At 39.2% G+C, this 27,513-nt stretch overlaps 1 protein-coding gene across 5 annotated transcripts in view; it reads left to right on the top strand.

Moving 5' to 3' along the window:
• The window catches only part of tcf3a (transcription factor 3a), a 110,478-nt gene that overhangs the window by 35,093 nt on the left and 47,872 nt on the right, over positions 1-27,513 (top strand). For all 5 annotated transcript variants that reach the window (XM_034183313.1, XM_034183310.1, XM_034183309.1 and 2 more), the window contains 6 exons: positions 10,733-10,806; positions 21,826-21,901; positions 23,163-23,203; positions 23,361-23,496; positions 24,703-24,752; positions 26,192-26,291. In XM_034183313.1, coding sequence (XP_034039204.1) covers positions 10,733-10,806; positions 21,826-21,901; positions 23,163-23,203; positions 23,361-23,496; positions 24,703-24,752; positions 26,192-26,291 — 477 coding nt within the window. The remainder of the gene's footprint in view (positions 1-10,732; positions 10,807-21,825; positions 21,902-23,162; positions 23,204-23,360; positions 23,497-24,702; positions 24,753-26,191; positions 26,292-27,513) is intronic.

The following is a 27,513-nucleotide window of genomic DNA, read 5'->3' as shown; positions in this document are numbered from 1 at the left end:
CAGTAGGGTTGAGGTCAGTGCTTTGGGAAGGTCATTCCAGAAGCTTAATGTTAGCCTGATTTATCCATCTCACAACCAGTTCTGATGTGTGTTTTGGATCATTGTTCTGTTAGAACGCCCAGTTGTGCCACGTTTCAACCATCTAGCTGTTGATTTGAGGTGATGTTGAAGAATTTGGTGGTAGTCTTCCTTTTTAATTTTTCCATCCACTTTGTGCAATGCAACAGTACCACTGACAGCAAAACAGTCCCAGAGCATGATGATCCTACCATCATGCTTGACAGTTAGTACAGTGTTCTTAGGTTGGAAAGCCTCACCTTTACTCCTCCAAACATACCTCCTGTCAGTGTGATCAGATAGCTCAATCTTTGTTTCGTCTGGCCATGAAAGACATTTAGCAGACATTAGCGTGGTGACGTCACAGGCTGGTATTTATTTATTTTTAGTCACACATGCCCATGTCCCAAATCCCAGCCAGCCAGTATGGTTAAGGTTTGGGTTTGTGAGGATCCAAAATTAACATGTGATGGGAGGGGAGGTGATGGTCTAGTGGTTAAAGTATTGGGCTTTAGACCAAAGGATCCTCGTTTCAAATCCCAGCTGACCGGAAAATCACTAAGGGCCCTTGGACAAGGTCCTTAATCCCCTAGTTGCTCCCGGTGTGTAGTGGGTGCCTTGCATGGCAGCAGCCTGACATCGGGGTGAATGTGAAGCACTAATGTGTAAAGCACTTTGCGCATGTGATGCAGATGGAAAAGCGCTATATAAATGCAGTCCAATTTAACGTGTGGGTCAGGGAGACACCAGCTTTAGAATTTTTTTGGCTATGGCAGTATGTCTATCCTTTTTTCATGTGCCTGCTTAGCAGCTAGTCAGTTAACTATGTGTGTACGAGGGCTGTCCGTAAAGTATAGGTCCTTTTTATTTTTTTCAAAAACTACCATATTTTCCGGACTATAAGTCGCACTTTTTTACATGTTTTGGCCGGGGGTGCGACCTATAAATGAAAAATATACCGGTAGGATCTCAATTAATTTACTGTAACAAAACAATTTTACGTGACAGAGTCGATCTATGTTTTAAAATGGCCACCAGAAAAGGAAATGCAATGCATCATGGACACTGTAGTATGGCGGCCGTCCTATAAGTCATGCTGGTCGCGATAACCAATCAGAGAACAGAACGTTGGACGCGTATTCCTCACCTCACCCACAGCGTGTGAAGCTGACGAATACGGTGCTTGCTGTTATTCCGGCATGGCGAACAAAACAGCTTCAACCCTTGGATATCAGTGTGAGCAGAGTGTTTAAGTTGACGCTGAGAGCTGCGTGGGAGCACCGGGTGAGCGACGGCGGAGGATTAGTGTGTGCACTTGGAAGGAGCTGGCGTCGAAGATTGTGAATAGCGTTTGAAGCAGACGAACATGGTGTTTATTCCGGGATGGCTAACAAAACAGCTTCAACCCTTGGATATTAGTGTGAGCAGAGTTGACGCTGAGAGCTGCATGGGAGCACTGAGCGACGGCGGAGGATTAGCGTCTGCACTTGGAAGGAGCTGGATCGACAACGCTGGGTGGTCATGAGCTGCGCAGGTAGGTGCTGCATGGTTCAGCTCGCAATGTGGTCCGCAAAATACAAACATATCTGTAGGTAAATGCAGCTCACGAGAGGGCACTCAAGGCTTGTGTGACTGTTCCTGCGACTTCTGACTACCATAGAAAAATACAAATTTCAACGTTACTGATAACTTAACAAGACAACGGAGAAGGCCCGAAAAAATGCCACCAAAAAGAAAATCATACTCTGCAGATTGTAAGTTACGACTGGTGAAATATGCATCTGAAAACGGTAGCCGTCACATTATCATCTGAACTTTTCATGTTAAGTTAACATACCTGTATGTCCATGGGACTTATAGTCCAGTGCAACTTATTTATGGTTTATTTTTCTTTATAATGGATAAAGTGGCTGGTGCGACTTATACTCCGGTGCGACTTATAGTCCGGAAAATACGGTATATGGATTTCATTCATATGTTTTTACGTCAGACATGCTTGAACCCTCGTGCGCATGCGTGAGTTTTTCCATGCCTGTCGGTGACGTCATTCGCCTGTGAGCACTCCTTGTGGGAGGAGTCGTCCAGCCCCTCGTCGGAATTCCTTTGTCTGAGAAGTTGCTGAGAGACTGGCGCTTTGTTTGATCAAAATTTTTTCTAAACCTGTGAGACACATCGAAGTGGACATGGTTCGAAAAATTAAGGTGGTTTTCAGTGAAAATTTTAACAGCTGATGGGAGATTTTGAGGTGATACTGTCGCTTTAAGGACTTCCCACAGTGCGAGATGTCACGCTGCGCTCTCAGGCAGCGTCATCAGCCTGTTTCAAGCTTAAAACCACCACATTTCAGGCTCTATTGATCCAGGACGTCGTGAGAGAACAGAGACGTTTCAGAAGAAGTCGGTTTCAGCATTTTATCCGGATATTCCACTGTTAAAGGAGATTTTTTTAATGAAAGACGTGCGGACGTGCGCGGCGGCACAGGAAAAACACCTCCGTGTTGATAACCATTTGTTAAAATCCAGGCGGCTTTTGATGGCTTTCAGTGGAGTGAGTATATGAGAAATTGTTTATCAGCTGGAGATGTTCCAACTTGTCCTCAAGGCTTCCAACAGAGGTGTTTTTCCTGTGGCGGAGTGTCGCGGCGGCTGCGAGCCGACGCTGCAATCCGCCCGCACGTCTTTCATTAAAAAAATCTCCTTTAACAGTGGAATATCCGGATAAAATGCTGAAACCGACTTCTTCTGAAACTTCTCTGTTCTCTCACGACGTCCTGGATCAACAGAGCCTGAAATGTGGAGGTTTTAAGCTTGAAACAGGCTGATGATGGCGCCTGAGAGCGCTGCGCGACGTCTCGCACCGTGAAAAGTCCTTAAAGCAACAGAATCACCTCAAAATCTCTCATCAGCTGTTAAAATTTTCACTGAAGACCACCTTAATTTTTCAAACCATGTCCACTTCGATGTGTCTCACAGGTTTAGAAACAATTTTGATCAAACAAAGCGCCAGTCTCTCAGCAACTTCTCAGACAAAGGAATTCCGATGAGGGGCTGGATGACTCCTCCCACAAGGAGTACTCACAGGCGAATGACGTCACCGACAGGCGTGGAAAAACTCACGCATGCGCACGAGGGTTCAAGCATGTCTGACGTAAAAACATATGAATGAAATCCATATAGTTTTTGAAAAAAATAAAAAAGGACCTATACTTTACGGACAGACCTTGTACTTTTATTTTTTGGTCACTAGAAACCGAGAATCCTGAAATGTATTTATAAACGGGTTATGGGCTGAAATGCAGAAGAGAAGGAGTTTCAAATTTGCATAAAATGTTACCATTTTCAATTATAGAAGGAAAGTGAAGTCGAGATTATAGAATATGCAATTCATGTAAGTTTTGTTAAAATTTAAGTTTCTGGCATACAACATTTCACCATTTAAGTGTACAGAATTTTAAATTCTGTCTGAATGATTCCCATTATAGGTGTCGAGTCAACTGTGTTCACAATTAAGATGAAGACATTAATGGGTCATGGATGGTAGTTGTGGTCGGTACAGTGTTGTATTTAATGCCTCTTTAGTTGCTTACAGGTTAAAAGAGCCAGACCTCTGTTATTGTTCATTGTTCAGCATTTCATTTACTCAGTTCACTCTCTTGAGATTTGATCTGACACCATGCTTTGTGTCTGTATGATTCACAAGGGAAGGAGTAAGATGCGTAGACAAAATAGCACACTTGGATATAGGTGCCTGAGGCAGCCGTCCCATTACCAAATAAGACATGTCTGCAAGTTGAGTCGATGTATGCGGCTCAGTTTTTGCTCATGAAACCTATGACTCAGGCTGGTTATCTGTTTCCAGTACGTCTTCCTGTGTAATTATAGACTAGCCATGTTTAAATGGGTGTTGTATGCTGGGAGGAGAAGTACAGTGGGTTTGCCAGAGAATTTGTCTGGCATTACTCACCCTTCTCTCTCCCTTTTTCTCTCTCCAGTCCTCGTCTGATTACTGTGCTGCTCATGATTTTAGCATTTACTATACACCTAATTAAAAATAGTTTCTTGAAATGTCATGTAGAGATAATGTTAATCCTTTGTTGTAAAATGTAATTTATACGACAGTTATTCCAGTTCACTTGCATAAATAACATGTAGTTGTTTGACACACTGTGTCAAACAACTACACTTAACATGTTCCTAAATGGCATCAATCAGTTAAATGACTGTTAGGCAATATTTACAAACTCCTTTGAGCCAGCTTTGCGAATAGAAACAAAATCAAATGTAACCAGCATGTGTGAGATGGAAGTGTGAAAAAAGTGAATTGTGAGAGGAACAGAAAGAAAATTAATCCAACACCTGTGAAATGTCTGAAATTTTTTTTACAACCAAATTAAGCTTTACCAGCTGTATATCATCTACATATCCGGTTGTTAAGTGTGACGTAACGCATCATGTGATTTTCAACTTATGGCTCCAAACAAAAAAGGCGCGCTGTCATTAAAGGCCCAGTCACACGGCACTTCATTGAGAACTGCACTGAGACGATCTGATCAGGCTGCACTTACACCGCTGTACACGAACAACAGCATTAACACCGTGACATAAAACTTTTTGTATATTGTGCCTAAAACTCTCCTGGATATATTAACTGGGTTTTTAGACGTTGTTACTGCATTTGTTTTATGTAAAAATGTCAGACGCTCAGGCTGTTTCTCCGTTATTTTCAGTGGGAGTTGCTCCGAGCTGCGATCGCTTCCTGTTCATGTCGTTTGGGGAGAAAGTGAAGTTTGCACTTTAACGCAGTGGTGTCAAAAGTACACACATTTGTTACTTAAGTAGAAGTATAGATACTGCAGTTTAAAAACACTCTGGTAAAAGTTGAAGTATCAACTTGACCTCTTTACTCAAGTAAAAGTGAAAAAGTATGTGCTCCAAAACCTACTTAAAGTATAAAAGTATAAAGTAACCTTTTAAAAAAAAAAGGTAGATGCCACTATATGAATTGAAAGCTTAATTTAAAAACTGATTCGTTCTACATGTGGCCCAAGACCCAAACCCAAAATTACCCCCAACACCACCTGCACGAAAATGTTTCAATTCTAGAAGCTCTGAAATGCAATCTGGGACTATTCCAGACAATAAACTGCAGTGAGTGCAGCATCCATTTAGTGAAGGGGGAAAAAAACAAACAAAAAAACACAACTTTCCTTATTCAAATTCATTCCAGTAGTATTCTGCTCTTACTAGGATGTAGCAGTTTTCTAGTTTGGCAGATAGTTCTGGAGGAAATCACTGAAGAAATTAACACAATGAAAATATGGTTTGACCGAAACAAACTCATTAAATAAGACAGGGATGAAGTGGAGGTATAAGAATCACTAGGTGTTCACAGGAAACACTCATTTATTTATGTATGTATTTATTTACGTATGTTCATTGTTAGTTGCTTTTATATTTTCTGTTGTGTTTCTATTCAGGTTCTTTTTGCCTCTTTCTCTAGAATTGTATATAATAATCATTAGATTATTAATATATAAACAAAAATAAATTTAAGAAACATTACAATTTGAAAACAAATGCACTCGAACGTGATGACAGCTGCAACTGCATAATGCTAAGTTTTAACATTGAAAATGCCATAGACATGCTAACGCGTTAGCATCGCTCCCGTTTTTAAGTTATAAAATACATCCATCAACTGTTTCAGAAGACCATAACAGGTCAGTTTAACATAGAAAAGGTAAATAATACTCACATAAGTATGCTCTTTAGGGTTTTAGCGGGGGAAAATTAAGCGAAAGAAAGAAAGAATAAACAAAGCAATGGTCGTAGCATTGCTTCAATCTGCAAACTACTGCTTTGATTGGTTCACGGTTCACAGCAAAGCCGTGCTGCAGAAAAGTTGATTACAGGCGCACATGACGTGAAATATATATATAAACATTAAACTGAAGCCAAAAGTAACGAGGCTGTTTGTTTTAAAAATGTAAGGAATAGAAAGTACAGATACTTGTGTGAAAATGTAATGAGTAGAAGTCAGAAGTAGGCAGAAAAATAAGTAATGGAGTAAAGTATAGATACCTAAAAAGTGTACTTAAGTACAGTAACGAAGTATTTGTACTTCGTTACTTGACACCTCTGCTTTAACGTCCTGTTTATTGTAATAAATATTTTTTTTTTATTAACAAACAGACACGTATATTTTACTTGTGCATAATAAAATATGTAAAGTAAAAGAAAAAAAAAAATTATTAAGTGTTCCGACCATGGAGCCAGACGAATGCGGTTAATGGAGGTGGAGGCGGAGAAGGGAGGGACGGAGGTTTGCGCACAATGTAAACACAAACTAAACTTAAACTGTAAATCCTTAAAAGGATCATACAGACGTAACTTTAATTGTAAACTTGGAGGTCTTTGGACCCGGAAACAGATTTATCACGTGACGCGTTACGTCAGTGCTTAACAACCGGATTATGGCTCTGTATGTAATGCTTCATGTTTTCAATTAATGCAGTTTATTTATTTTAATAATTATTTAGTTGATTAAATTTTTGAAAACAGTATTTAAAAAATTGTTTTCTAAACACATATGATATCTTAAGATGTGGTGTTTTGGCTGATCAAAGGACAAAGCTACGATGTTACTCCATTACTAGAGGTCCAAGCACAAGTGTTGTGAAGGACTCCATTATAATTGTAAGGATTCTGTGGAGTTGCGTCAGAAAGAGCATCTGGTGTAAAACGTGTGCCAAATCAACATGTAAATCAACTATGGATCCGATTCCGGGTCAGAACCAGCGAGAAGCCGTAGGGACTTACTTTACTTCTTATTTCTCCCCAAACATATCTGGAGCTCATAAACTGCAAACCCTGCAGCAACCAAACTTAGCACATCGGTCCAAAATCCCCACCACTACTCAGTTCCTGAAAACAACAGTGATCAACCTGACAGTGGCACTATAATAATCACTTCTACCTTTTGGCTAAAAACTTCTGAACCTTGAGTCATAGAATCAAGGTTATTTATTTATAGATCCATTGGGTCGTACTACATCAAACCACCCATTTCAGTTGGATTTTTATTTTCAATTTTTTTTTTTTTTTGTAGTTTTGAAATTTTTTTTTAAGTGTTTTCTGCTATTCAACCTACAGTTTTTGCTAATTCTTCATAAAATGTGGCATGTGCAATTTTTGAGCTGAGCCGCACAAAATTTATTGAAGTGAATTTTTTTTCCCTGCTGCCGCAGTTGCAAATTGAGTGGGTTTGACTGCTTTCACTACATCTGCTATAGCTCATGAATGAATACTCTATTGAAGTCAAACTTGGATGTATGTAAAAACTGACATGAAATGATCTAATGGGGGCATGACAACCACCACAGTAGACTTGTGGCAATAGGTGTTGTAGAATCATGTTTTTTTTTCTAGTATTCTTTGTGCTTAGATGCATTCCTGCCTATGTTTTAGATATTTTAAATTATTGTGCACTATGGCGATATCACCCAAAAATCATACGATATTTCTGAGATGTTTCATGATAACGATATTATTGATAATATCACAAAATGTTATCTTTTTTTTTTATAATTTAAATAACTGCAACTTCAACAGACCAGCATTAAAGTAATTTACCTCCATCATATCGAGTAATAAAATCTTATTTCTCTCATTTGTCAGCAATAGCTCAGATTGAGATTCATGTTCTGTATCAAATATTACAAATATAACAAACCATCACATTTCATGTGCAGTTTATAATTACAACGTTTTCCCTGGAGCTTCAGTACATAAATGTATCCAGCACTAAAACAAACAAAAAAAAAAACATCAGTTTGAAATATACAGGAAAAATTAAGTGTAAATTTTTCAGTTATTTCCCATGAAAGCAAGAGTAGCTCAATTTCAGATTCATATTCTGTGTCAAATACAGAAGAATGAAATCAACCACCACATATTAAATGCTTTGCATAGTTTGCAAATATAAAAAGATTACCCTGAATCTTCATTGCAAAAGGTAATGGTGGTGGATACAAAAACAAAAATAAGTTATCTAATAAAACTGGTTTGAAAACAGTGAGAATCAGATTCTGCTTAAAATATGAGTAGTACACAAAAAATAGAATCAATCCCAAAACCTAAGTGCTCTGCACCCTAGGGATGTGAATCGTACAACAACTCACACTTCAATTCGATTCCGATTCTTGGGGTGATGATTCGATTCAGAATCGATTTTCGATTCAGAGAGCTCTGAGAAATAGTTATATTACTTAAAAAATGTTGATGTTTAAGAAAATGCAGCTTTACAAGGTTAATCAAGTGATTCTAAATGTAAATTTACTTATCTGCTTTGCTCGTTCTGAGTTGACTGGCAGTTTAGCGAAGCACTGGTCAGTAGTCGGCAGATGCCGCTGCTCCCCTCTTTTAGCTCCGGGTGATGGCGTAGCATGTGGGCTTGCGGATTTGAAGTGTTTCCGAAGTTCTTGACTTTCATTTGGCAGAATTTGCACACTGCATAGGTCATGTCAAGCTCCTTCTTACGCAGCAAATAATAAAATCCAAAATGCACACAAACATTTGCCTTCAGCAAAGCTCTTCGTCCGCCATGCTAAGCTGCAGCCACTGAACTCTGCAGCTCACGAGTGTTTGAAGCACTCCAGGACCCCCCCGAATGACGCTGTAGTATGGAAGCCGTTGCCTGACAATCAGTACACGCAGCGAATAAGCAAGAAAATGTAAAAAAAAAAAATGCTTTTTAAAAATAGATTCTTGGACATTTTGGATCGATTCAGAATCGTAATAAATAAGAATCGCGATTCGGACGTGAATCAATTTTTTTTCTGACACCTCTACTGCACACACAGTTTGCAGTGCAAAAATACCCCCCAAAACTGAGTAATATAAAAGTATCTCCAAATGACGTATTGTGCTGAAAAAGCACCTTTGTTACAAATATCACAACGTAGCAAGCAACTAAATCCCAGAATAAATGTGAATTTCTCCATTGTGAGATCAGTAAAGTCTTATCTTATCTAAAGGCAATTTATAATGTTATTCGATTCTCTTTTATTTCCAACAATATCTTGATCTATCTCAAATTCATTGTAGTGCATTTAACAGACCATGTAAAGCTGTTGATTTTTCCACAACTTTGCATGGGTGTCAATAAGGAACTTTAGTAGAACTAAACTCAGAACAGCATTTTCCAAACCTTAAGATTGTGTAGTGCAGCTATTAACACTTTTCTGCATTTTATGATTGCTTACAACATGTTTCTTTGGATTAATATAGGTACCATTTTATATATTCAGGAAAAAAAAAATGCTTAACATTGGGCTTGGTTTTTCATAATGTAGCAGATCTGGGCAAATGGATGGTCGCAGGAATTTATTATATTTTAAATTAATGGCTGGTGATGGTGTTTTGCAGTTGTTAAGTTGTTAGAGGGTATGCACAAGGTATTTAATAATTGAGAAAATAAAATAGATGCCTTGAATACATGTGACCTTTTTAGGTTTTTGGCCATTTCCTTTGAAGAACAGACACATTACCTCTCCAGTTATTGTGAAAATGTCCCCAGTTTGAAACTACAATGACAATGGCTAGTATGAGGTGAAGATGCCATCTTAATAGCTATGCAGCGATACACTACTAAATCTGTGGTCCTCTGGTTTTCTTGAGATTACTATTTAAAACTCATACGATTCACAAAAGGGGAAGCAGTCAAAACTACTAATCATTACAGTGGCATGTTTCTTGGCTGGTGCTGGATGCGAATGACTTGCAAGAGAAAATAAAGGCTCCTGCTTTTTCTCTATCATGTTTGATTGGCATGAAGGGTGACTATCAGGCATAGAGATGGAACAAGTCATTGTCTCCCTAATCATTAATTCTGCTGTTTTTTTGTGTGTGTGTGTGTATCATATTTGTAATAACAGTCTAGCAGCACTCAGCGCTCTGGACCCATCACTCTCTTCTGCTGTTCTTGTCGTGATTCTATCATGCCTCTACCCCTCCTTTCTCCCCTCTCTGCTTTTTAATTAGACAACAAAGCAAAAAATATGAATATTCATAGCGCTTAGCCTAATTAATATGCACAGTTATGGAAATCAGCACACAATTAAGCTTCAGTTATCCCCACGAGATGCTGTATTGTGGTACTTGACAAGACAGAGAAAAGAATTGGGCAGGGATTTCTGCTTCACCAATATGTGAAATCGCATATTTCTAATACGGTCACCTTTGTGGAAGCTATAGTGCTCTTGACAGGCACAGTGTGGTCTTATGTGTTCATTTGAGACCTTTTGGTGCACATTAAGGTGAAGGTGTTGGCTGAGTGAGTGAAAGGATGCTGTGAATGACTGTTGCCATGGAAAAAGTAAGGGAGTCAAGTGGGAGAATGAAGAATGCCGAGGATGATTCTGGAAGCCTCATACTGAGTGTTAATTATTCAAACTTCCTACAGCTGATATCCATGCTCTGTGACAGTGCTGTCACTATGCTGTCTGTGTGTGAGTTATGAAGTGTAGTTCAGTGAAGGAGGTTAACTTGAGGAGCTGAAGAACCTTACCAAAGAATTTTAACTTCATATCTCTGAAGTTAGATTCAGCATTTGTGTCATAAATGTGCCTGCCAATGAGTGGCTTACAGGCTACCCACTCTGTATGTTTGTCTTCCAGGTATTGAGGAGAAAAGTGGGTCCAGTCCCTGGGGTCCAGGAGAACAAAGCAGTCCAGCTTTTAGCCAGGGAAGGGTACGGTACACTTCACTGACAACAGTCACATCATATATGTCTTATGCACTTGCTTCGTAAAGTATATACATTTAGGTAGCACATTACAACAGTTTTGTTCCTTTTGCCCTTATAATCTGGGCGTGACATAGACCATACTGTATCTCTATACCAGGGGCCACCAACCTTCCAAGAGATTACCTGCCCTGCATGTTTAGCAGTGGGTGAACAGGGAGAATTGAGAAAACATGCAAGCCAGGTGCTCTCCAGGAACAGGGTAGGTGACAGGTTATACCTGTGCACAGGTACAAGCTGTTTAATCCAGTTTGGGCCATACGTACTACACTCTAAACAAGGAACTGCTGTCTCAATGAGAAAAATTTATGTAAGAATTTGCACAGATTTTTTAAAGTTATTTAAATAATGCCACACGACTTCTCTAGTTAAGTTGAAATAACTTTAGTTGAAATAACTAAAAAAAAAAAAAAATCTATGCAAATTGTTACATCACTTTTTCTAGTTGAGACAGCAGTTAATTTCTTAGAGTGTAGAATAACAGTCGGCAAAGTACAAAATGACTTGATTTTGCTAATCGTATAAGTATTTCTATCCGCCAGCACGGACATGTAAAGGAAGATGAGTTCTGTTCATGCTTTGTCTATCCATTTGTTTGTTGTGCTGTCGATCCAGACAGAGGTTGAAATACATTCAAAACTACTTAGAATTAGATGAAACTTCCCAGTTTTCTTAGTTGTGTACTAGTCACAGTTGGGTTTGAGGAACATGCTTGCACATTAATTTTTGACAGTTATAACTGGAATGCTTTTTTTAGTAAAAGTGTTTTAATGTCAGGCCACCTGCAGCAGACAAATGGTGGAATACATTTTATACAACATATTGATTTATTCTGCCTTACAGAAACCTGGTTACAGCAGGATGAATATGTTAGTTTAAATGAGTCAACACCCCCGAGTCACACTAACTGTCAGAATGCTCGTAGCACGGGCCGCGGCGGAGGATTAGCAGCAGTCTTCCATTCCAGCTTATTAATTAATCAAAAACCCAGACAGAGCTTTAATTCATTTGAAAGCTTGACTCTTAGTCTTGTCCATCCAAATTGGAAGTCCCAAAAACAAGTTTTATTTGTTATTATCTATCGTCCACCTGGTCGTTACTGTGAGTTTCTCTGTGAATTTTCAGACCTTTTGTCTGACTTAGTGCTTAGCTCAGATAAGATAATTATAGTGGGCGATTTTAACATCCACACAGATGCTGAGAATGACAGCCTCAACACTGCATTTAATCTATTATTAGACTCTATTGGCTTTGCTCAAAATGTAAATGAGTCCACCCACCACTTTAATCATATCTTAGATCTTGTTCTGACTTATGGTATGGAAATAGAAGACTTAACAGTATTCCCTGAAAACTCCCTTCTGTCTGATCATTTCTTAATAACATTTACATTTACTCTGATGGACTACCCAGCAGTGGGGAATAAGTTTAAGTTTCAGTACACTAGAAGTCTTTCAGAAAGCGCTGTAACTAGGTTTAAGGATATGATTCCTTCTTTATGTTCTCTAATGCCATATACCAACACAGTGCAGAGTAGCTACCTAAACTCTGTAAGTGAGATAGAGTATCTCGTCAATAGTTTTACATCCTCATTGAAGTCAACTTTGGATGCTGTAGCTCCTCTGAAAAAGAGAGCTTTAAATCAGAAGTGCCTGACTCTGTGGTATAACTCACAAACTCGTAGCTTAAAGCAGATAACCCGTAAGTTGGAGAGGAAATGGCGTCTCACTAATTTAGAAGATCTTCACTTAGCCTGGAAAAAGAGTCTGTTGCTCTATAAAAAAGCCCTCCGTAAAGCTAGGACATCTTTCTACTCATCACTAATTGAAGAAAATAAGAACAACCCCAGGTTTCTTTTCAGCACTGTAGCCAGGCTGACAAAGAGTCAGAGCTCTATTGAACTGAGTATTCCATTAACTTTAACTAGTAATGACTTCATGACTTTCTTTGCTAACAAAATTTTAACTATTAGAGAAAAAATTACTCATAACCATCCCAAAGACGTATCGTTATCTTTGGCTGCTTTCAGTGATGCCGGTATTTGGTTAGACTCTTTCTCTCCGATTGTTCTGTCTGAGTTATTTTCATTAGTTACTTCATCCAAACCACCAACATGTCTATTAGACCCCATTCCTACCAGGCTGCTCAAGAAAGCCCTACCATTATTTAATGCTTCGATCTTAAATATGATCAATCTATCTTTGTTAGTTGGCTATGTACCACAGGCTTTTAAGGTGGCAGTAATTAAACCATTACTTAAAAAGCCATCACTTGACCCAGCTATCTTAGCTAATTATAGGCCAATCTCCAACCTTCCTTTTCTCTCAAAAATTCTTGAAAGGGTAGTTGTAAAACAGCTAACTGATCATCTGCAGAGGAATGGTCTATTTGAAGAGTTTCAGTCAGGTTTTAGAATTCATCATAGTACAGAAACAGCATTAGTGAAGGTTACAAATGATCTTCTTATGGCCTCGGACAGTGGACTCATCTCTGTGCTTGTTCTGTTAGACCTCAGTGCTGCTTTTGATACTGTTGACCATAAAATTTTATTACAGAGATTAGAGCATGCCATAGGTATTAAAGGCACTGCGCTGCGGTGGTTTGAATCATATTTGTCTAATAGATTACAATTTGTTCATGTAAATGGGGAATCTTCTTCACAGACTAAAGTTAATTATGGCGTTCCACAAGGTTCTGTGCTAGGACCAATTTTATTCACTTTATACATGCTTCCCTTAGGCAGTATTATTAGATGGTATTGCTTAAATTTTCATTGTTACGCAGATGATACCCAGCTTTATCTATCCATGAAGCCAGAGGACACACACCAATTAGCTAAACTGCAGGATTGTCTTACAGACATAAAGACATGGATGACCTCTAATTTCCTGCTTTTAAACTCAGATAAAACTGAAGTTATTATACTTGGCCCCACAAATCTTAGAAACATGGTGTCTAACCAGATCCTTACTCTGGATGGCATTACCCTGACCTCTAGTAATACTGTGAGAAATCTTGGAGTCATTTCTGATCAGGATATGTCATTCAAAGCGCATATTAAACAAATATGTAGGACTGCTTTTTTGCATTTACGCAATATCTCTAAAATTAGAAAGGTCTTGTCTCAGAGTGATGCTGAAAAACTAATTCATGCATTTATTTCCTCTAGGCTGGACTATTGTAATTCATTATTATCAGGTTGTCCTAAAAGTTCCCTAAAAAGCCTTCAGTTAATTCAAAATGCTGCAGCTAGAGTACTAACGGGGACTAGAAGGAGAGAGCATATCTCACCCATATTGGCCTCTCTTCATTGGCTTCCTGTTAATTCTAGAATAGAATTTAAAATTCTTCTTCTTACTTATAAGGTTTTGAATAATCAGGTCCCATCTTATCTTAGGGACCTCGTAGTACCATATCACCCCAATAGAGCGCTTCGCTCTCAAACTGCAGGCTTACTTGTAGTTCCTAGGGTTTGTAAGAGTAGAATGGGAGGCAGAGCCTTCAGCTTTCAGGCTCCTCTCCTGTGGAACCAGCTCCCAATTCAGATCAGGGAGACAGACACCCTCTCTACTTTTAAGATTAGGCTTAAAACTTTCCTTTTTGCTAAAGCTTATAGTTAGGGCTGGATCAGGTGACCCTGAACCATCCCTTAGTTATGCTGCTATAGACGTAGACTGCTGGGGGGTTCCCATGATGCACTGTTTCTTTCTCTTTTTGCTCTGTATGCACCACTCTGCATTTAATCATTAGTGATCGATCTCTGCTCCCCTCCACAGCATGTCTTTTTCCTGGTTCTCTCCCTCAGCCCCAACCAGTCCCAGCAGAAGACTGCCCCTCCCTGAGCCTGGTTCTGCTGGAGGTTTCTTCCTGTTAAAAGGAAGTTTTTCCTTCCCGCTGTAGCCAAGTGCTTGCTCACAGGGGGTCGTTTTGACCGTTGGGGTTTTACATAATTATTGTATGGCCTTGCCTTACAATATAAAGCGCCTTGGGGCAACTGTTTGTTGTGATTTGGCGCTATATAAAAAAAAAAATTGATTGAATTGATTGATCACATGGGGATTGGGGTCATCCTTTCATGGATATTGCAGACAGCAGCAGTAGGACAAGCTAACTGCTGAATGAAACTTCATGAAATGTGCACCTACAATGTGGGGCTGCACGAGTGTGGGTAAAATGAAAGCCAAGATTTTATCCGTCTCTGATTCTTTTTTCAGTGAAGTGTTAAAATGACAGTGTAAAATAGAACAGCATTGAAGTAAATATCTGGCACCAAACAACGTCGCCCAAATCATTGATCATGATAAAGGAACACTGGAGCACTTTTTAAAAACATGTACAATCCTGACCTGATGTAAAAACTGAGTCCCTGGGGCTGCTCCCTCGTTTTTCAGTCGGGGTCGCCACAGTAGATCCAAGGTAGAGCCGCATGTTTATTTTGGCACAAGTTTTATGCCGGATGCCCTTCCTGACGCAACTCCACATTATAGGAATGCTTGCTTGTTGCACCTGATGCCACATATAAAAATACATCAGAATCATCATTAAAAAAAAAGATCACACAGAGGTATGGATCATGATTGTGATATCAGTACAATTAGTCGTGCAGCCGTACTGCGATGTTACATAAATAAAATGCAGTATGTTGCTTACTTTAAATCATTCCTGAACTATATGAAAGCTTTCCCATGGTCGAGGATATTGACTATGACTTATTAAGTCAAATACACTTCATATGGATTGAGAAACTAATGTTAGTAGGTATTATTATAGTATGTATTTTACCCACAGCTTATGGCTGTGTCGGGCATGGAATTCCAACATTAATTGAGACTTGCACAGTGACACAATTTCTGTGGATTTGTCTCTGCAGCACCACAGTGAAGCTGAAATGAAAGATGATGTACTTGTAGTATAGACTTTTAGCTTTCAGAGAAGCATAGCCTCAAAAAATGGAAAATTTCAGCTACGGTTTGCCAGAAGGCACAGTACATGGGAGTCTGAAGCCTAGATTTGATCTGTTTCCTTATAAGAAAACCCTTAATTGTTCCATTTAACTATGAAGCTTTGACTGTTGTGCCAACAGTCAAAAGTTGCACTATGCACTAGGGCTGCAGCTATCGATTATTTTAGTAATCAAGTATTCTATCGATTATTCTGGCGATTAATCGGATAAAAAGTACTTCTGTGTTTTTAAACAACATCAATAGTCCAGGGCTCTCCCTAAGCAATGGTACAATGTCACTGCGCCAAAGTGTTGGCATTTTGCTGAAATGGCGATGGAATGTGGCTTTCTGTTTTGTTTTCTCCAACTTGTAAAATTTAACCATTTTTAAGTTTTTTTTTTTTTTTTTATAAAGGTTGATGGACTGGGGTCCCTGCGTGATTTTTTTTTGTATCCTTTCTCTGCATTTCAGCTGGAGGTTGAACATGCAGCCTCGCAGTCAGTTTTTTTTTTATTATTTTATTTAAGTTACCATGTTTGTGAAGTGTTGTGTGTTGCCCAAAAAAGCAAAAATTAAAAAGTCAAACACTCAGTGCGAGTCTGAGGGAAACAAAGAAGAAAGAGTGGACTTCTGCTGTTTGTCAATGTAGCCGGGGACAGAGCTGTGACTCGCCCGTTCTGAGAGCACCTCACACTGGGCAGAGAGAGACAGCAGCCGGCCACCGGGTCAATAGTCCCTCCCCACGTAGAGCAGACCGTGTGTTTTTTAAAAATAGACAAACACATTGCCTCGCTTTAAATGCACAGGAACTCTATTTCAGATGATCAGTGTGGACGATCTTTCTCTTAAAAGGCTTTAATTTACACTGTGTCATGGTGGAAAGCGGTAGCTATCGTTGCTAATTTCATTAGCTGTTATGCTCCAGTCTTCTGGGTTTTTTTTTTCTGCGGATGTTGCAGCGCCACACACAGGCCTGGCATATGTATTACAACGTTAAACGAAGCTTCGAGGTACAGAATTTGCCTCAAAAAAATTTTGTAATCGAATTATTCGAGTTACTCCACTAATTGTTTCAGCCCTACTATGCACAGTTTCTCCAGCCACACCCACTGATAGCCTAAAATTCCATCAAAGCTATCTGGGTGGCTTCTCTCACCTGTCTCCTTGCATATTCAGTTTTTGAGAACTTCCAACTCACAGACAGATTTACCATACAGTACCACACCGTTTGTATTTTGTCATGTTTGATGTAAATGAAGTTCAAGAGTGAATTGAAAATGTTCCCCTGATGTGTCTAAAGAAAGACAGCTATAAATTTATTTGTATTCAAAATAATCCTTATATTTAGTTTGTTCAATTACTTATAGACTGTGTATACAAATGGTCATTTCAAAAATGGTTAATGTGGTAGTTTTTTAATCAGACGAAAGTTGAAAGTCTGCACAACAAGCATATCTTGGTGGTTTCATATAAACTCCATTGTAGAGGTATACAAAGTTAGAAAAATGTGTCACTCTACAACTACCTTTAGATGTGTTGGTGTATCATTATTGCACATAAATGAATCATTCTGAAGGCTGTTTTCCCTGTTTATGGGGAAAGGCTTGTTCAGATGCCAGAATACATTTAAAATAGGAAACACTATCTAAATACAGCATTTTGCTACGGCAAACTAAAGCATAAGGCTTATAATGAAAAGCACAAGTCCACCACATTCTTGGAAATTCAGCACAATGTGGCATTGAAAAAAAAATTGCCTAGAAAAATATATGTTCCCTGGCAGCTTCTGGTGCATACTCAGCAACTTCTGGTTTAAGCTTAAAGACTTGCAGATTCCCTGCCTTTGAGTGTTCCAGCTGTAGACATGATATTTTCAACATAACCTTTTTGAAATAAATGTGTACATTTGTCATTGTTTCCGTCATCATTACTAACATTGTCAAATCCCACTGAAAAGCTTTTAGTTTATTTACACAGAACCCCACACTTGTCACTGACACTGTGTTTACGCCACAATATTTTTATTCACTCAGACAATGACTGGACTGAAATAATTCAAAGCAAAGCCCAGCTCAAGTGTCATTACTAATTTCCACCCGACAGTTTTTACAACCAGTGCCTGCATCCTTTAAATAACAGTCATACTTCCACTTCTGCAGTCATGTTGTTCCAAAACTGAGGTGTGGTTGGGTGTAGAGCTGGCACATTGAGATCTTCCATCACTGGAAAGTGTTTGCACCTTAAGTCAGCCTCCCATTGCCAATTGCAATAAATAAGTGGATGCCTAATTGAGGCCTAAAAATATGTGCAATCTATGGCAAAGCAGCATTGTAGAATGTTGTGAGCAACCGGGAAAGTCTTGAACATGTTTAAAATATTTATGATGTCGGAACAGATTTTGATGCTCAAACATTAATAATCTGATGTAATTTGGGCAGATGGGGTAATATAATTTAATTTTACGGATGCCTTTGTTTGTTTTTTCCTTAATGCATCTTGAAATGCTTTCTGCTTGAATGTGGATTTGGTTAGTTAGTTAGTTTGGTAGTTACAGTGCATCCAGAAAGTATTCACAGTGATTCACTTTTTCCACATTTTGTTATGTTACAGCCTTATTCCAAATGGATGAAATTTTTTTCTCTCAAAATCCTGCACACAATACCCCATAATGACAGTGTGAAAAAAGTTTTTTTTTTAAATTTATTAAAAATAGAAACACTAAGAAATCACATGTACATAAGTATTTACAGCCTTTGCCATCAAGCTCAAAATTGAGGTCAGATGCATTCTGTGTCCACTGATCATCCTTGAGATGTTTCTACAAGTTAATCGTGATATTGTGCTGCCATCTTGGCCAGGTCACTCTTGAAAAAGAGGAGAGTGCATGTCAGAGCACAAACCAAGCATGAAGTCAAAGGAATTGTCTGTTAAAATTGTCTGTAGACCTCCAGGACAGGATTGTCTCGAGGTACAAATTGGGGGAAGGTACAGAAACATTTTTGCTCCTTTGAAGGTTTCAGTGAGCACAGTGGCCTCCATCATCTGTAAATGGAAGAAGTTTGGATCTGCCAGAACTCGGCCTAGAGCTGGCCGCCCATTTAAACTCCGCGATTGAGGAGAAGGACCTTAGTCATGGAGGTGACCAAGAACCAGATGGTCACTCTGTCAGAGCTCCAGCATTCCTCTGTGGAGAGAGAAGAATCTTCCATAAGGACAACCATCTCTGCAGCAATACACTAATCAGGCCTGTATGGTAGAGTGGCCAGATGGAAGCCACTTCTTAGTAAAAGGCACATGGCAGCTCATCTGCAGTTTGCCAAATGGCACCTGAAGAACTCTCAGACCATGAGAAACAAAATTCTCTGGTCTGTGGAGACAAAAAAATGAACTCTGGCATGAATACCAGGCATCATGTTTAGAGGAAACCAGGCACCATCCCTACAGTGAAGCATGGTGGTGGCAGCATCACGCTGTGGGGATGTTTTTCAGCAGCGGGAACTGGGAGACTAGTCATGATTGAGGGAAAGATGAATGCAGCAATGTACAGAGACATCCTGGATGAAAACCTGCTCTTGACCTTAGACTGGGGTGACGGCAGGACAGTGACCCTAAGCATACAGCCAAGATATCAAAGGAGTGGCTTCAGGCAACTCTGTGAATGTCCTTGAGTGGCCCAGCCAGAGTCCAGACCTGAATCTGATTGAACATCTGGAGAAATCGGAAAATGGCTGTGCACTGGCGCTCCACATCCGACCTGATGGAGCTTGAAAGGTGCTGCAAAGAGGAATGGGCAAAACTGCCCAAAGATAGGTGCACCAAGCTTGTGACATCATATGCAAGAAGCATTGGGGCTGTAACTGCTGACAAAGGCGCGTCAACAAAGTATTGGCAAAATATGTGAATCCTTATGTACGTGTGATTCCTTAGTTTTTTTATTTGCAACAATTTCAAAAAGACTTTTTTCATGTTGTCATTATGGGGTGTTGTGAGTAGAATTGTGAGAGGAAAAAAAATGAATGTGTTCCATTTTGGAATAAGGCTGTAAAATAACAAAATGTGGAAAAAGTGAAGCACAATTTTGATGCAAGGCTGCAGTTTAAGCTAAAAATAAAATACAATGCAGATTGTTTTGTTTTGCAGCTAACAGTGAGCAATTTCATTGGACTGGGGTTGAAAATTGACTGGCACTGATCATGTGCACCCGGTCTGCTGTGGCTTTGTGAGGTGCGCAGTTCTGTGAGGCACAAAGCTCTGCTTCCTCTGGCAAAAGCATAGATTTCATGTATCTTGTATAATATCTAAGTGGGAAAAGTAGGTAATGGTGGACATGTGGATATAACATGAAGTGATAGGGACCTACCATTCTTTGAGCAGAATTCTCCACTACAACATAAATCCATTGCATAAATCCCATGAAAACCCTGTCACACTCTTCAGCAGAAGACAGTTGTGAGATGCTAACATACATTTTTGCTTTGTGGAAAAGTATGGAAATAACCATGGGAGCTTTGTGGAAAAGTGTAGTAATAAGCACAGGAGTAACACATAAATTGTATGGAGTAGCGTTGTCCACCACATTTGCACAAGCACTTGTGAAGTGGGACTCACCTGTACTTTAGTGTAGTCTGCATTAATAGTATGAAAGACAAAATTTTGCCTGTTGTTTCAATAAATCAGGCCTAATTTCTTAATTTTTAAAATTGGAGCCAAGATTCTGTAAAGCAAGGTTTTAGACCAACAAAAAACAAATCCAACTCCAGTATTAGTGCAGCAGATAACAAAATATTTGCAGAGGAATCCTTCAGATCCGGTTACAAGCACCAAAGTTTGACTGTGTATACCTTTTGGTACATGTTTTAGAAAAATAATGTTAGCCATTTGAATTTTCAATAGGGGGCCAAGTAGGGGTCAATTGAAGAAGTGCATAGGGAGATTCCAAAAAGGTATAGTTTGGACTATCTGTGACTGAATGTTACGGCCTTATGGGGTAAAAACAGCAAGCATGGCAACAAAGGTCAGTTTCAGTTTGTACAGGGGTCAAAGTTGCTGCAATTATGGTAAAACATGATGCAAATTATTGGTTGAGTTAATAGGATTTTAAAAAGGAATAGTTTGCACCATGTGTCATGCTTCGTTATGATGTTACGGGGTAACATATGTCATGTCATACAATCCAATGGACGTCGACATTGTTTGACCTTTACTTTGAAGACCAAACATTAATTCAACCAATAATTTGCACCACGTTTTACCAAAACTGGAGCAACTTTAACTTTTGACCCCTGTACAAACTGAAACTGACCAATGTCACCATTCTTGCAGTTTTTACCCCATAACATTCAATCACAGATAGTTCAAACTATACCTCTTTGGAATCATTATCATCAGACACATAATTTGGTATCACTTTCAATATAATTGGAACATTTTTTAATTTTGACCCCTGTGTAATTCTTCAATTGACCCCTACTTGGCCCCCTATTGAAAATTCAAATGGCTAAATTTATTTTTCTACAATATGTACCAAAAGGTATACACAGTCAAATGTTGGCGCTTGTAACCAGATTTGAACTATTCTTACAGTTACCTGCTGTACTATATGGTCTAGCACCATACAAAGAATGCAACAGTCAGAAGCACCTGACATAAGCAGATTCTGTCTGTACATGTTATCACCAGCAACCTGTAGTGGTGTAATATTAATAAGATGGGGTATAGCCTGATTGGACTTTATAGGCAAATACATTTTCGTAGTACAGCTGTCACCATAGAGCCAGAAAGCAATGATGACATAGAATCATTATAGGAGCTGAACAGCGGTTCTGTAATAAACTGTCAAAACAACAGTGGGCTTGGGCTGCAGCGCCACAGAGCCAAGTTTTGTTATGTACAGTCAACTACTATTACTCATTCATATGTACACACACATCGTTGTTTTTGTTTGACATTGGTATTAATAGCTGGCTTTTTATGTATTCATCTTTAAACTGTATGACTTAAACTTGGATCTTTTTCTGCTCAGGGTTATGGTGAAGATGGCCTTTACAGTGAGCAGGAGGGCATTGTCTCCACTGCTGTGTTTGGATCAGGGATTATTGGTAAGGAGATGTAAAGTTTACTGCAAGCACAGCATGATTTTCATAAAGTACTCATTTGAAAATTTAAGAAAAGTCGTAGATTATTAAGCCACTTTTTCCTTATAATGGCACTTAAATAAACCAGTTGTGTTTCATAAATTGCAGGTTTTTTTTAAAACTGATTTACCATAAGAAGATTGAGCAGTACACATAAACATACATTCAGATAAAATGAAAAAGAAAAACTGCATTCATTTTGCTTAATTGTTTATACTCTTCCCAACAAACAAAAATTTGGGTGGGATAGTGGTGGTGTATGAACACCCTGTCCGCTCATCTGTCCATCTGTCTATGAGTGCAACTCCTCCTTTGGTGGATTTCAATGACACTTTATACAATAATTGCACCATATGAAGATCTGCATGAAGGAAAATGATTCTGGTCTAAAATGTTCGAGGAGATTAATGGAATTTTGTGTTTAATTAATACGTCACATAATATTGACTTCATAAACACAAGTCCTCCTAAACCAGCTTATGGGCTTCATTGAAACTTCACCATGTGAAGATGTTTATGAAGGAAAACAATTCAGGTTCAACATTTCAAGGGTAATCAAGAACACAGTTTATGTTAAGTTTCCTGCACATTCAAAAATTGAAGTCGTGCTCCCTTCATGAAAATGTTGTGCTTTTCGTGGCAGTATCATAAACCAATAGATTAATTTACTTTTCATGATGCCATCATGAAATGGTATTAGATTGGGATTCATATTCATAAGGATTACAGCTCCAAACTGGCAAAGCAACTACCAATAGCTTCCTGAAGGGAACAACTTTAAACAGAGAAGGTTTTGATTGAGAAGAACATTGTTGTGTCAGATACAAAAGCACCATTAAGGAGAATCCATGTTAATGTTTAGGTGGTAATGGATGACGGGAGGATGTGGAGGAAGGGTTTGTTTGTGTGCTACAGTTTGTGTGTTCAGAGTGGGAGGGTGTAATGGGCACCCATGCACAAACAAAGCTTTCCCTTGAGATCCATCGGGCCTATAGTTGTCCTCAGTTTAACTGTCAGGGGAGGAGACAGAGGTTGCACACAATTGCCCCTGGACCATTTATAATGGACCAATTTGTTCTTGTGTTGCTGTTCAGGGTCATAAATACCACACACCATGTATATTTGCATTTCAGATATGAGGTACCCAAATAGTGAAAGATGGTGGTATTGTAGTATACATAAAAGTTGCAATTTTCATGATTATAACCACCTTCTTTTCTAATAGGTAAGACAGAACGAGGGCAGTACTCTTCATTTGGAACCCAGGTATATCATTTACCGTTCTTTTCTTCCTCTTGTGATTGTGTCATATTTTTTCCCCTCATGTTACTTTTGATTCAGCTTTTTGATTCACCTTTGTTCTTGTCTTTTTATGCTGTTTGAACTTATGTTTTTATTTCATTTTGTTTTTACCCTTTTGCAGCCAGGCTTTATGCAGAATGAGATACCTATGCCCAGCCCTGATGCCCTCTTTCCACCTGGCCTGAAATCCAATTCACAGTTTTATTCCTCCTATGATGGCTCCAGTTCTCGAAAGAGACCCTCACAGAACACCATTGGTAATATTGTGGAGGACTGTTGTTGGAGCACTTTGTTGTTTTGGTTGTAAAATCTGATGTTGAACCACTATTTTGCCATAAATCTTTCTTTCCAGTGGTTTATAATTTAGTCCAGGGCCCGGTTTCATAAAGCAGTCTAACCTTTTAGTCCACTAAATGTACTTAGTCTACTAAAATTAGTCACCCAACATTAGTGGTCTAATTAGCGGGGGGTGATGGTCTATTGTTTAAGGCGTTGGGCTTGAGACCAGAAGATCCTCAGTTCAAATCCCCGCCTGACTGGAAAATCACTAAGGGCCCTTGGGCAAGGTCTTACTCCCCTATTGCTCTCGGTGTGTAGTGAGCGCCATGTATAGCAGCACCCTGACATCGGGGTGAATGTGAGGCATAATTGTAAAGCGCTTTGAGCGTCTGATGCAGATGGAAAAGCCCTATATAAATGCAGTCCATTTACCATAATCTCCCTTTCACATCGATGACGAAACTTGTAGATTAGCCGTCTAACACTAGTCAACAGTTTTCACAGGCATAAGTGGCCTCATCAGTGCTGTTGCCAAGAAACGCCTCCAATGCGTGAGAGTTTAGTTTACTTCCGGGTTGTTGTCTGCTACAAACATGGTCGAGTCCGCTGCACCAGAGGAGAAGCACTCCCAGCCTTGGTGTCCGTAAACATCTCCAGTGGATTATTGTGGTCCCAGAACACCCATTCCTGCCACAAGGCTCGCCTTCCTTTCTGCTCCATCAATTGGTGGTACATGATAGCTGCCATTTTTGAGGCAAGACACTGAAGACTTGTCGACTAAAATAAGATTAGCCTCCTCTGTGCCAGGCTAAAAACTTTAGTCGGCTAACGTGAAACTTTAGATGACGATGCACTTTGTGCAACAAATAACATCAAAAGATTAGTCAACTAAGTGAGTTTAGTCGACTAAACAAAATTAGACCACTTTATGAAACTGGACCCAGGTCTATTTCTGTTTTTAAAAATGTGTCTGACTACTTGTGTGTCACAGTACTACATAGTACTTTACACTGGATTTGCAGTGATTAACAATAATAACTAGTAAAAACAACAGATTGGTAGTTTAGCAGGGCTGAATAGAGGAAGTCTTTCATTATTGCTAACATAATTGAAGACACTTGTACTTGAAAAGCATACTCGTGATCTCATTTCTTTTTTGTGATATTTTCTCTCATTTCATTTAGAACCCCAGCCTAAAAGGATCAGGAAAGTGCCCCCTGGCCTGCCCTCGTCAGTGAGTACCCACATCCAGAAGTGCTGTGGCCCTCTGTTGTCAGTCCATGGGATCCAATCTTCTGATCTCACCTCTTTTTTCCAGTTTCATTTGGTATCCTAAACCTCTGTAGACAGAGAGAATGAGCTGTAAAGGGGACTTCCAACTCCTCCAGCTGGTTAGCTGAACTAACAAGAAACAGCCACTCAATCACCTAGTCACTCATTTGCTGTTGCTGCATTTATATTTAGTCTGTCATATTTGCAGGCTCTTTACTCTGTGGCCATGTATTCATCTCTGCCAAGTGTACTGATTAGCTCATCGAATTCAATTCATCATGTGGTTTGATGGTTCTTACCCGACCTTGTTTTTTTCCCCCGCCACTCTCCTTGGGTCCAGTTTCCTCCTTTTCTGTTTCTTCCTTCCCCGTAACACCTCCTCCGCTCTACCCCCAAACCCCTCCCATCACCACCTCCTCCCACCACCAAGAACCACAGCCCTCCCCTTTCTCATCGCTCTGTCCCAGCTGCCAATGGAGTTGGCTGCCATCCAGAATTCGGCAGATGGTTCAGTAATTAGGATTGCATCTCTCTGCTCCATCTTCTCCACTCCCCTCTTTGCCTTTTCTTTTTTTCCCCTCTCTGTTTAATCAAATTACAGAAAGAAAACTTTAGTCCACTTGTATTTTGAGATTTGTCTTATTCTCACTATTTGATACTTGATTTCCGTGTAGAATTGATTTGAGAATGTCTCAGAGAGCCCAAAAAGCCTCTGGCACTGCACAGATGATATATTAAACTCGGTAGTCCAGTCTGCAAGATCACAACAGGCTGCTTATTGGAAAAAGGAGTAAGTCCAGACAGTAAAAATAGATTTTGTCTATTATATGTGGTGTTTTGTGCATTTAATTTGTTTTTTGTTGGTTCTGTAAATAATTTTGCTAATATGCAGGGATAAAAGTTTTGTCATTGCTATGACAGATTTCTGTCAGTTGGACTCCAGAAAGGCTGTATATGAGAGCCGAAGAAAAAAACAGATTTTGGGGGGGGGGGGGGGGGGGGGGGGGTTTGCAGTCTTACTACCAGGTGAAGTGGTTATGAGTATTTTGGGCTGCATGATTGATTGAATCTTCAGCGTCACAATGATATGACCATGCACGATGAACACTGTGGAAAAGACTGCCTCAAGTTTGATGAATAAGAAAAATCATTTTATTTACAAACACCATGGCAAGAGGAAATATTTGACCTGGAAGTGTTGGCTCAGTTTTTTACAGTGATTAGAGTGGGAAGGTAGTAGTTGGCAGTTTGGTGTGCACGCTATAGCTGGTTTAAAACATATTAATAAAAATATTTACTGGAGATAAAATACAAATAAATGTTATTTTCTTATCTGTTGTGTGGCGGGGAGGGGGTGCACTTTGTATTTTTTTTTTATTTCCTGTTTCTTTGTTTGTGTAGGTGTACGCATCTGCCTCAGGAGAGGATGCTAACAGAGATAATGTTGGGTTCCCAGGATCCAAGACAGGGAATGTCTATGCGTCCCCCTTCTATATCCAAGGTCAGTGGAAACATGCTAAAGTATATATGTGTAGTTAAAAATTCTCACTTCTTTGTAGTGCTTGCTGAAAAATTAATTCTGAGGGTGGGGTTGATAGTTATGGTAAAATAAAAAAATGGGGGGTGGGGTGACAACTCCATATCTAATGTTGTAATGCTATAATCGAGTTTGAGAACTAACCTGGCAGTGACTGACACCTGAAGAAGCTGCCTTTTATTGTATTTAATTTTGGAAAGCAGTTTATGATTATTACAGCAGTGCATGTCCAAAGCTTTTACTGTTATTTACTTCTTTTTTTTAGTGACATTGGTGCAAAAATGTTCTCTCTCCACACAACTTTATTTTGTTTCCTGCTATAAGTATCATTGCAGTTATATAAATAATGAATGTTTGAGTGCAATGGTAAGAATGTTTGCATGTGTTGAAAAATGGAATGTTTTGTCTTTTAGTGCATGAAAATATTCTTTCCATTGCACTAATCGGAAAACATTTCTTTATTTGTTTCATATGACCCCTAAATGGATACACATCATTTGATATTTTACTTAATTTTAGGCAGGTGTTTTTTCACAGAACAGGAAGCCCAAAGCAGCGGGGCGGGGGGGGGGCTCTGTGTCCGCACAGCATTTGACTCCACTCTGCAGGTGACCAGCTAATACACCAAGTAGCAGAGCAAGCGCTGCTAAGGACTGAAGTGGAGTGTGCAAAAGCACATCTGTTTTTCTATATAGGAACTTGCTCAACTCTTCATCTGACAGTGTCTTTACCGCCACTAAAGATGCCCTACGCAGGCTTTTAATTGGCTTATGCTGTTTTGGATTTAGCTTACTTGTATTATAGAAGCGTTTTTGCAAAAAGGTAATGGAGTCATTCAATACAGTGAAACATATGAGAGAAAAATGCATGGTACAGTAGTGTTCAGAATAATAGTGGTGCTATGTGACTAAAAAGATTAATCCAGGTTATGAGTATATTTCTTATTGTTACGTTGGAAACAAGGTACCAGTAGATTCAATAGATTCTTACAAATCCAACAAGACCAAGCATTCATGATATGCACACTCTTAAGGCTATGAAATTGGGCTATTAGTAAAAAAAAAAGTAGAAAAGGGGGTGTTCACAATAATAATAGTCAGTGAGTTCGTCAATTTTGTGGAACAAACAGGTGTGAATCAGGTGTCCCCTATTTAAGGATAAAGCCAGCACCTGTTGAACATGCTTT

The sequence above is a fragment of the Thalassophryne amazonica genome, chromosome 12, assembly GCF_902500255.1.
Source record: "Thalassophryne amazonica chromosome 12, fThaAma1.1, whole genome shotgun sequence".
Classification (NCBI taxonomy): domain Eukaryota; kingdom Metazoa; phylum Chordata; class Actinopteri; order Batrachoidiformes; family Batrachoididae; genus Thalassophryne; species Thalassophryne amazonica.
This window is presented reverse-complemented; position numbering and strand designations above follow the sequence as displayed.